This window comes from Sminthopsis crassicaudata, chromosome 2 (assembly GCF_048593235.1).
Source record: "Sminthopsis crassicaudata isolate SCR6 chromosome 2, ASM4859323v1, whole genome shotgun sequence".
NCBI lineage: Eukaryota > Metazoa > Chordata > Mammalia > Dasyuromorphia > Dasyuridae > Sminthopsis > Sminthopsis crassicaudata.
The window spans coordinates 674,991,815-675,003,436 of NC_133618.1; the positions used below are offsets into that span (position 1 = coordinate 674,991,815).

The 11,622-nt window shown below is 52.8% G+C and overlaps 1 protein-coding gene across 2 annotated transcripts in view; it reads right to left on the reverse strand.

Annotated features, from left to right (window-relative positions):
- The window catches only part of DHX32 (DEAH-box helicase 32 (putative)), a 67,354-nt gene that overhangs the window by 19,616 nt on the left and 36,116 nt on the right, over window positions 1-11,622 (reverse strand). For both annotated transcript variants that reach the window (XM_074297135.1, XM_074297136.1), the window contains exons 4-6: window positions 4,695-4,888; window positions 2,833-3,205; window positions 839-1,084 (exon numbers count right to left, since the gene is read on the reverse strand). In XM_074297135.1, coding sequence (XP_074153236.1) covers window positions 839-1,084; window positions 2,833-3,205; window positions 4,695-4,888 — 813 coding nt within the window. The remainder of the gene's footprint in view (window positions 1-838; window positions 1,085-2,832; window positions 3,206-4,694; window positions 4,889-11,622) is intronic.

Consider the following 11,622-nt stretch of genomic DNA (forward strand, 5'->3'; position numbering starts at 1 on the left):
TAGCCAAGCCAACTCCAGAAAGATGCTCCAGGGGCTGTTTTCACAAGGTTCTGAGCCACAGAGGCTCTGGACAGTCTGTGAACCTCTCAGGCAACTCGTTAAGGGGGCACCGCAGGGGGGATTTTCCTCACCAAGCGAACCCAATGGTCCCCAGGAGTGAGTCTGGGGCCGGCTACTTGAGGTGAGAACTTATGTCTAAGCTGCTGCTCTTCTCCCCGTCCTCTCCCCCCCACCCCCGCCCCAACCCGATGTGAGCCAAGAATCTCTTCTGGCATGTTTAGGAGTCTAGAACCCAGCCCTTCTCTGCCTTGAGAGTCACCCGGGACTTTGGGCCGGGAGAGTGAGGAGCCCTGCCAGGTACCCTGAAGTGATTCTGGGCCTGGCACACAGGAAGGGCATCCTCAGGTGGAAGAACAGGCTGCTTTTCTGGGGTGAGGAGGGATGCTATTCCCAGGGAACACCCTGTGGATGCCCAGGGCTCCGTCCCATCACGGCATAACAAAGGGCAGAGCCTGGGCGGCTGACACCTTTAGAGAAGATGCTGATCACCCCAAAGGAGCCCAACCCTCACGTCTCCATGGACAGAGCTGCTTGGAAAATGGGAAGCGGACCTGGTCCCCCACTCATTTGCCAAGGCAAAGGTGCCAGGCAGAGCGAGCTGGGTTATCGTGTATTTAGTGGCCCGTGCCTTCTTACTGCAATCCCCACTGTCTCAGGCAGCTTCTCCCTAGGCCACAGAGAGGGCTCAGCCGTGTCTGGGGCCTTCGGGTCCTGGCTAGGCCTGGACTTCCTGGCTCCCTCCTGCAGGCTCCCTCCCTGGCCTCGTCGGTGGACGCACCTTTCTCCTCTCTAGGCCCGCGTCAATCACGAACCGGACGGAGCCGCCTCGGAGCAGGGACTCTCCCGAGCTGGTCGTCAGCACCACTTTTCTTTGGTAAACTTGGCTTCTTTTTTCTACGTCTTCATTTGGCTTGAACAGGAGGCATTTTTCTTTTGGATACAAAGGGACAACCATCAACTCCCCGAGATCTGGGTTTAAGTTCGAGCTTTCCTGACAGACAATCTCATGGACTTTTTCAATTTCCTAGAGTCAAAAATAATGCAATCCATGAGCAAAAAGCAAAACAAATCAGTTCCACTTATGAATCATTAATCGAGTGTTTTTTAATTAAGTGAAATGATAACCCGGCAGCCTCGGACAGACAGAAGAGAACGCTCATAACTGGCGCTATTTGAGTCTATCACCTCTGAAAAAAGGCAAAGAAAATACAAGAACGGGAAACGCCTCCGACGGCAGCGGTGGCTGAGGCTGTGTTGGCTAGCGGACTACATGACATTGTTTTCTCTAGTCCACAGAGGCTCCCGCCGGGGACACACAGCTTGCCCTTTGGCCTTTTTTTGAGCCAACTCTAAGCCATCTCCAGGGAAAGGAAGTCTTCCTTCTCCATCAGCAGACCTCGGTGTGGGGCAGGCAGGACGGTTGGAACCGTGGAACAGCCTCCGGGATTTCTGTCTCGCGTGCTCTCGAAGCAGGTGCTCTATCTGGGTCGCGGTGGGAAGGGCTCTGCTGGCCTAGTTAGGCAGCGAAATGCCCCCGATACAATCAGGCGTGCAGCAAAGTGCTTTTTATAACTCGTGCTACTCAATGAGACAGATCACTTATTTCTGGAAATGTCTGAATGCCAGCTATGTTTTGGGAAGCAATAAAAGTGAATTTGGTGCAAAATATTAGACAATTACGCAAAGTATAGGACAAGAATTTTGTTCCTAAACCACAAGGTTCTTTAAATAGAGGAAAAATGTACTCTTTAAAATCTAAGATTTTCTTTCTTTCTTTTTAAAAATTTGTTTGCAACAATCCCTCCCTCCTTAAGAAAGTGAGCAAACTGCCCGCTCCTGGACGCATCGTTTGCATCAAAAGCTGCCACGGAAGGAGAGCCCCAATCCCTGCTTTGCTTCCTCCTCCTCAGGCCTAACCAGGTTTAGGGTTGGAAAGAGCCTGACAGCATCACTTAATTGGGGCCATTTGGATGTTCCTAACACCACTGGCTGCGGGCTGCTGTCACCTGAGGCTGCCGGGGCACGGCCATCCCAAATGAGTTTGAGGGCCACCCCCAATCTAATCCACCTCGTTCATTTTTCAAACAAGCGGCCTACGGCCTGGAGATGAGGCGTCTGGTTCAAAGTGGCAGCAGAGCTGAACCCACAGCCGGGTCCCGGCCACCAACGCAGAGCTCCCCCACCCGCGTGAAATCCCGTTAGCTTGGGTTCCCCTTGGTCTGCCTCCATCATCCATTTCCTCTGTCTGGAAAATCCTGTCTGCCCCTCGATGCTCATTTCACTCAGAGATGCCTCAAGGAGGGCTTGCTCGGCTTCCTCAAGCCATGTTTTTCTCCTAAACCCAGGCCGGCCCACTTGTCCCTCTCCAGCACTTGCCTCAGAGCACTCCTGAGGGGTAAGAGCACGTGGCCTGGGGAGATATAACTTTGCCTCATGGGAGATTTCTTCCCACCCATTCAGGTGAGCATCATCTATGCTAGGAAATGGCTGCCTTTGGTGCCCAGAAGCCCCAGAATGCGAAGCCTCAGGGCACCGAGTCTGGACCAGAACAATCTTTTGGAGAGAAAAGCTCCTGGCAGGGCTCCTGGGACAGACCCCTCGGCCCTAACCTCGGCCTGTTGGAATGCTCGGCCCACGGGTGGCCAGCTCCCAGCAGCACTCAGCTTCTCCCCATCAGCCGCGGCTCAGCTCTTGGGGCTCATAGCAGGGAGCTCCCAGCAGGGCCTCGAGGACGCTCCTGGGGCATGGCTCTGCCCGGCCAATGGGACTTACTTGCTCACAGGCCAGAAAGGCCGCGATGTCGCCCTCCTCTCCAGTGTGATGGATCTCAAAGATCAGCTGGATGACGGACACCAGGTGGTCCTTGGGAGTCGCGCACAGGTGCACCACCTCCACGGGCGACTCGTGTCTCACTTCGATGTGAGGGACAGCCCCGTAGTAAGAACTGAGCTTGCCCACCAGGGGAGGGGAGGTCATGATGACAAGCTTCAGCTCGGGCCTGGCCAGCAAAACGTCCTTCAAAAGCCCGAGTAACACGTCCGTCGAGATGCTCCTTTCGTGCACGTCGTCCAGGATGATGACCCCGTAGCAGCCCAGAAAAGGAATAGACATCATTTCTCTTTGCAAGATCTCGTCCGTACAGTACCTGGGCAGAGGAAACCCAAGTGAGCACAGGGCCCTGGGAATGAGTCTGAGGCACGTTATACAATCCTGGGTGCCCATGCTCACCTGCCCGCTAAATGCCAGAGGCCCGGGGTCCCCTCCAGCCCCGACATGCTTCTCCCCAAGAGTTATTTAATAAATGTCAAAATCTAATAAGTAAAAAAAAGCTGGCAACGCCCTGGGGGATGATGCTGATGAGCAGAAGCAAATGTTGAATCTTCCCCTTGGGCTCCAAAAGACAAGTTTACAAGCAGAGAAGGAGGCTTGGCCAGAAGGCGGTTACCCTATCAAGGAGCCCAGGGGCTGGAGCCGCCCGCAGGCTGGACAGACGGCCAGCCCGGCCCGCTGGGGGATCTCCTTGCTCACATTCGGACCAGGCGGGCTCTTCTGTCACCATCTCACTCTGTTTAATGATGATCGTCTCACGTGGACAAGAACACAATCCTTTTATGGGCTTATCAGCCCCCTAGCTCCAAGGATGCTTCGGTCTTATTTTAAAATTGCCAATTATTTATTAGAAAATAAAGGGAACATTGGAGGAAAGAAGAGGTGAGGAGGCTCCTCTTCCAGTGCAGCTTGGCCCCTCGAGCCCCTGAGAAGGGCCATGACTTTGGACTCTCTGCTCTGGTTTAGAAGGAGGCCCTTCCTTAGGTCCCCTGCACACCAGGAACTGCAGCTCTTTGCTAAAAGAAGCTAAGTGTGCTGGGAAAACCACTGGCTTTGGGGCACTCCCTCTACTTCCTGGGGCTCAGGTTCTGAATCTGAGAGAAGGGGACTTGGCCCCGAGAAGCCCAGAAGTCCCTTCCAGCCCCAAGTCAATGACTCCGATGCTCAGACCTCCACCCCGCTCGAACCGCCCAATGCAGGACACGTGGAGGCTCTGACATCTAGCCTAGAGCCCCCCTTCTCTTTTCCTTGAGAATGAGACCCCAAGATCGGAAGGCATGAAGAGGCCCCGGGGGAACGGCCTGCCTCCCTGGAGCACTCAGACCCCATTCAGGGCCTGGCCTTTGTGCTGCCTCCCCCATTTCCTGAGCCCCTGGTGGTACACGGACCTGTTCTCCCCCCTGTCTGAGCACTCCTACACAGGCCTGGCCCCGGGAAGCCCCCCTCCTTTCAGCTGACTGCCTGAGGGCAGGTTCCACAAACCCCAACATGAGCTTCAACGAGGGCAATTTGGTGAACACCAGGCCATGAGACCCGGGGGAGGTCGGCCCGCAAGCTTCCTGAGCAGCCTTTCCCCGGGCCCCTCAGGGGGACAGGAGTGCGGGCACGGGCTCGGGCCTGGCTGCAGAAGCCAGAGTCAGGGCAGTCTCTGTCCTCCCTGTGTGCACCTCAGCCTTCCTAATGAGGACAAATGCCCACACTGGTGCCCCGAGTACCCCGACACCATGAGCCCCCCGACCCACAAGCACCCCGACAGGGGCTCTGCCTGAGCCCCGGCCCAGGGAGAAAACAGAAGGGGCCCAAACCTCAGGATGGTTTCACTGGTGCAGCAGTTTTCAAAAGGGATGACGTAGCCGACTTCGTGCCCCAGGATCACATCCATCTCGTCGGCGACTCTCAGGGCCAGCTGGACCGCGGTCTGCGTGTGCACCTGGGTGCAGACCACCCCGCCGTGCTGGTAACGAGTGGACAGGCAGTATTCGGCGCACCACTGCGGCACCTGGGTGGGGAAGACAGGAGACAGAGCCTCAGGGGCTGCCGCACTAGGGCCCCCGACCTGACAGCCAAGGTGGCTGGTCCCCGGCTGTGACTGGCCAACCAATCACTGAGCACCTCCCGCGTGCTGAGCCGGTGCTTCCACACTCCAGCTTAAGTGAACTGGGACAGCTCTGGGAGGTCCTGACGGGTGGGGAGAGCAAAAACTAAGAGGTGAGCAGAGCAGCCTGACCCCCAGGATGGAAACAACGGGATGCAGAGACAGCAGGGGGTCTCACAGGGAAGACAGCTGGGGGGACATCTCCTAGATGGGGGGGGGCTGTGAGCCAGGTCCTGGAGGAGGCCCCTAAATGGGGAACAAGCCAGGCAAGGCGGGAACGATGCCCTTTAATGCAGGGAAAAGGGGCGAACGAAGTGTTCCGATGGGGCAGAGGAAGTAGATCCATTAGAGCTTCTTGGGGGAGGGGGCCTTGATTCTGACACGCTGTGATGCCAGCCGAGGGGACCATGGGGCCGAGCCCAGGACGTACCCGGAGGATGGGATGCGAGGGGGAGGTCCCTTTCCCATGTGCTGCAGAGGGCGCGTCCCCAGAGGCCCTTCATGTCCCACCACACTTTCTGATGAGCCCCGTCAGATGCAGTCGGCCTTGCCAAGGAGGGCGGAGGCCGAGGCTCCTGCTCAGATGGCCGGCCCGCCCTTCATGCCCATCACGCACTTTATGTCTTTAGTTCGGGCCTTCTTCCCCCTTTGTAGTGGCAGCTCTGAGGGTGGTTGGGTGGCCCAGTGCAGAGTGCCCGGGCAAATCTGGCCTTGCGTTCTACCTGGCTGTGTGACCTCGGGCTGCTCTGCTCTTCTGCCTACCTTCCTGTAACCTGGGCTGGAGAAAAAATGGCAGAGCAGGGCCACATCCCCACCCAGGAAACCCTAAATGGGACCAAACCGGCAGCCCCGCGCCTGCCACATGTTGGGGGGGCTTCGTGTCTGGCTGAATCCGGGGTCCCACCCTGGGGAGCGAGGTGGTTCTACTTGGGAAGGGCTGGGATATTCAACAAAAGGTATCAATAAAACACTCTTAAAAATAAAAACACTGAGCCAGTTTGGGGGACAGAAACAGGGAGCGGGATGGGTGCAAACTGCCTCGGGGGCTGGCGGGACCTCCCGGAGAGGGCGGCCCTGCTGGTGTCTCCTTCCAAGCGGCTCCAGGAACATAGCCATAAACTTAAAGGGAAGTAAGTGGCCTTTCATCCTGATGCTCAGGCTAAGCAGCAAATCATTTCTTCTCGGTGCTGGGGTCTGAAGATTTTTTTGTCCATAACTTTTATTTTCGAGCATAAAAGACACAGGGTTCCCTTGGAATTGTCCCAGAGGTAGATGGCTATCTTTTGAAAAAAAAGGAAGATCCCGGCTCTAAGCAATTATATTTGCATTCGGAATTGAAATGACAAATTATCCCAGAAATAAAATGCAAATCGATGCAAGTCCTTAGCAAACCCTCTCTCTGCTCCTCCCTCCTCCTCGGGAAGAACGGTAAATAAACCCTGGCAATTCATCCCTACCACACAGAAGCTTAAGCAGCTTACTCCGCCCAGAGAGGCAAACACTCAACTCTATCTACAAGAACATCTCCCTGAGGTCCCACCCACCGGAACCAAGGCTCCATTCACCAGACTGTCCGGAGTTTTAATTTTTAAAATGGTTGGCGTCTTTTATTTAATAGCCCGGCTTTTTCCAACTAAAACCACCCTCCTCCCTCTTCTCTCAAATCGGAGACCGGAGCGCTGGATGTGGGGTATTAGAGGTGCCGTTCCCAGGACAGGAGGAGTTTTTAAATGGATTTTCAAAAACCATTCCGAGAAAAGCATTTTAGAGAGCTAGAGTAGCGGCAAACATTGGTGTCTCAAAGCCAGGAAGCCGCAATGCATTCGCCGCCTCCTCCCCAGAATCCCAAGGTCTGGGGGGTCGAAGGCACTGTGGGCAGCTGCTGCAGGGGGGATACCCCACCACCCAAGGTACTTCCCCCACCCCTACCACGTGATGACCTGTGTGGGAGCCCGAGCACTGGCAGACAAAGCCCTGGGAAGCGTGGGGCCGGGGCCTGGCTCTGCCCGCCTGGGCCCTGGTCAGCTCAGGTTGTGGCCCCCAGGGGGTCCCCATCTTCTTGTGCCCCAGAACCCCGACAGGCCATGGAGGGAAAACCTGGAAATCTCTTCCAGAGAGTGACCCCGACCCCTCCCCAACAGGTCTCTGAGCACGAGGGCCTTGTGGACAACTCTCTCCCCACATCCCCCAACAATCTATTCAAGTCCAGACGGCCCTTTCCCCCTCCAGGCCAGCGGATCCCGGGGAATCCACAAGGTCCTGGAGATCTCTGAGGTCCTTCTAATGGCACATTTCTAACTGGGATCCTCTCAGTGGCAGGGAGAGAAAGTCTTCAAGCCTCAGAAGTTCGGAGGCAGAAGAGTTAGAGAAGCAAGACCTCAGCGGGTCCTGGGAGGAGGCCCTGGGAAGCGCCCTGGGCAGGGTCCCACATGATGGACAAAGGAACTTCTATTTTCCTTCTGAACGACCTTCAGTGTTTACTCTAAGCCCCTTGGGGACAAATAAGGACAGCCCCGTCCTCGAGGAGCTTCCAAGGGAGCGTGGCCTCCTGGACAAGGAGCCTCGGCTTCCCCTCAGCCCCCAGAGGGAGGCACGAAGGGCTTCGAGGTCCCAGGCTGAGGTGATTTCCAGTGGAGACAAAGGGGAGCCCCTGCAGGGATCGAGCACGGGAACGACCTCGTCAGGAAGTCACCTTAGAGAAGATGAGCCTTGAGGGCAGGCAGACTCCAGGGTTTGTCCTCCCAATGGTGGGCACTGTGACCCGGCTCTGGGCACAGCTTCCACGTTTGTGGGACAGAATTCCAAGAATTCTGGAAACAGTCCTGACAATCCTGCCAGACCCAGGCCTTGTAGCCCTCTGCCCGAACGAGGGCTTCCCCAAAGTGCCCGGCAGCTGAACTCCTGGCCAGGGCTGCCTTCTCGTGTGCCCAGAGAGCTGGCGGTCGGCCTGGGTTTTTGGCTCGAGATGCTCCGGTCAGAACACCTTCCCAGGAGCCCTGGGGGATGCCCTCCCCATAACGGGCAGACCAGTGGCCAGAGTTCTGGAAACTGTCTGGCAGGAGCCCCCTCTGGGAGCGATAAGAGATTCTGGGCCAAATGCTTGTTCCACTTTGGCAAACCAGAAATGGGGTTCGAAGAACACAAATGACTGTTGGAAAGACAGGGACTCACTCCTCTGAAATGATTCCCAACACGCCATCTGATCTAGAAGCTCCCCCTGCTAGAGCCAGCTCAAGCGCCTCACTTCCATTTCAAAAGCCGCCTTCTCCAGTGTTAATACTGGCTCAAGGCACAGGGGAGCCCTGCCCCGAAGCCCGCCTCTCTGCTGAGCTCCCTGGGGCTCCTGAGGCCCTCGGCACAATAACAAGCTCCTCACGGTCTGCTAGGTGCCATGTTCTCTCCCAGGGCTTCATGCACACACGTTCTCTGACCTAAGCACTTGTCTGTCCTCAGCCCTGGCCTGGCTCCTGACCCTCGGGACCCTCCCCAATCCCGACAATTCAATGATGGACTCAAAGCGGACGACTCCATGTCCAACCACCATATCCAGCTCTGGCCGCTTCTGAACTCTGCCCGTGAGCTTGGCTGGCATCTCCAACACAACCCGCCCCCCACGCCCTTGCTGCCTGTGGGCGCCCCTCTCTGCCCTCAGCATCGCTCGGGGTTCATGGCCTCAAGCCATTCTCATCAGTCTCCTGTCTAGACAGCTGACGCCCAGATCCAGGGATCAGCTCTGGTCTCTCTTCCATCCACTAGTCCTGCCTCACCGTTTGCCTGCTGGGCGTTTCCAACTGGAGGCCCCCCATGCCTTTCAGAACCAACACATCCAGGACCTAATCAAGAATCATGCTTTTCTCCAATCTCATCCCTCTTCTCACCTTCCTTCTTTATTTCAGTCACCCTTCTATGCCCCCAGATTCCCACTACCAGGCAGCCTCAACCCACACCCTCCCTCCCCCCAAGCCTCCCTGACACCATCTCTCGTCTCCACTGCCTGCTCTTCACTCAGTCCTTCTCATCGAAATCTCCGCCGGACTCCTGCAACAGCTTCCCAGTCGTCCCCTTGCCCCAAAGAGAAGCATCATGTGCTCTAGAAAGAATAGCGGACGTGGTATGAGGAAGACCTGAGCCAAGACGGACGAGGAAGGAGGAGAGCCAAACTCTCCCCTCTGCTGTGCAGATTTAGAAAACGCATCCGACTGAGTCCTGACCACTCAGGCCTTGCCGGAGGTCAAAGATGCGGGGCAGACTGCAGAGGGAACAACAGAAAGAAATCCTCCGATAAAGAGCTATTTTGGCCCAGGGAAGGTTTAAGACGCAAATCCAGAAGAAGGAAATGACTCAAAAGATCTCTAAGCAAGGCCTTGAAGAAAAAGAGCATGGACACAAATCCTGGAAGAGATAAAGCAAGAGCTGTTTAACAGTTGAAAAGAATGAAGGGCTATGAAAGAAAGATCAGAAAGAACATTCTTAACACCTTGAAAAAGGAGATCCAGAATCTTATCCAAGAAAAAAACTCCCTAAAAATTAGAACTGACCAAATAGAAGCTAATATGAGGAAACAAGCTATTTTCAATTTAAAAATAGAAGAAATTACAAGAACTCTTGTAACAAAAAGAATTGATCTGGAAAACAGATTGAGAAGAGAATTTTTAAGAATCACTGGACTAGGGGGCAGAGTCAAAAAAGGCAGAGAGTAGACAGGACTTTGCCTGAGCTCTCCCAGATTCTGTCAGAATCAACAGCAGATCAAACTTCTGATTGGATTTTGGAGAGACAGAACCCACAAACATTCCAAGTATAACAATTTTGCAGCATGAGATATCTCGGAAAGACTTCAGGAAAGCTTTGTCTCAATTGGACAGGGGGGAAACAGCTCAATGTGGGAAGGGAAGGTCCATGGGGAATCTAGCAGGAAGCTCAAAGTCAAAATACAGCAGCGTTGACTACTGGTTCAAAAGCCAGTGGATCAGCAGACCAGCTGTAAGACCTCCAACACAACTACAAAAGGCAAATAATGAGCCCCAGAACCCCAGCCTGACAGATGGGTCTTGGCCAGGTCCACCCAGAGCAGTGCAGAAGCTGGTAGCACTGGCTCCAGAGCAGTGGGAGCCACTGTCACCCACAGAAGAAGCTGAGGATAATCCCCACTGGGCCCTCAGCATAGAGTTCAACCTTTAAAAAATAAGCAAAAGAATCTAAGAGAGCTCTCACCACAGAAAGCAACTATGGAGACAAAAAAGACTAGAAACCAGCCCAGAAGAGAACACCAAAAACAAAATGGCTTGAGGTGAAGCCTCCAAGGAGGGCTATTAATTGGTCTCAAGCTCGAAAGGTTCTCCTGGATGAGTTCAAAAAGGATCCTAAAAGAGAGGGAGAAGAAAAATGGAGAAAAGAAACAAAAGCTTTGCAGGAGAGTTTTCCTCTCTCTCTCTGGATGCGGATGGCATTTTCCATTCCAAATCTATTAGAATTTAGACATCATATTTCAAGAAATCACAAAAAGAAATCGCCCCCATCTCTGAGAGCAAAATGGAAACAAAGAATTGATCAGTCACCTGAAAACCCCATTGTGAAAATTCCTAGGAATATTATAGTCAAAATCCAAGCTAAAGAAAAAACAGTGAAAATGGCCAGAAAGAAAGAAATCTACATATTGAAGTCAAATCACCTAAGCTTAGCACCCACTGCAATAAATGAGCAGAGAACTCAGAACACTATCTCAGAAATGGGGAGAAGAATATGCACATAATGCACTATACTAAACACTTTAAAAAACCCTTAAAAAACGCCACAAAACATTATTTATTCATCCTCACGACAATCCTGAGGGGGAGGTGTTGTTGTTTTCCCTATTTTGCAGAAACTGAAGCACAGAGGTTAGGTGACATCTGAACTCAGGTCTTTCTGCCTTTGGCCCCAGCACTCTATCCACTATGCTGCAAAGAATAAAGTTTGGTTTATGGCCAAGAATATCTTACCCAGCAAAACTAAGTATAATCCGACAGGAGGAAAATGGATCTTTAATGAAATGGAGGACTTCTACCCAAGCTGGGTAGAAACAGAAATATAATACAGAAAGAAAATGTAAAAAAGAAGTAAGCAATTACTGGGGACTTAACAAGGATATGGTGAAATAATACATGAATGTCCCAAAAACCCTTATCATTATCTAGGATCACTTCAGGGAGACAGATTAGATAGAAGGCCTATCCTTTGAAGACCTTAAAAGAAAAATGGGAAGGAAGAGAAAGAGGAATAGGAAAGATGAGGAAAATTATAATACTTAAAACAAGTACACAAGTAGAAGTCTATACAAACAAGAAACTAGTGACAAATGAACCTTACTACCACTTGAATTGGTCAAAGGAAAGGATACAAATACAAACAGAAGTGTGTAGAGAAATAAATTTAATTCATTAAGGAAAAAGGAGGGAAAAGGGATGGGGGAAAAAGAGGGAAAGTAGGTTAAGGGAGAGATCAGTCTTAAGCAAAACAAACTCTAAAAAGAGCAGGAAACAAACAAAAGTAAAAGAATAGAATGGAAAGAAGAGCACAATCAACAATCATTACAATGAATGTAAACATATACATTAACAGACTCACAAAATGAAATATAGCAGACTTAATTAAAGACA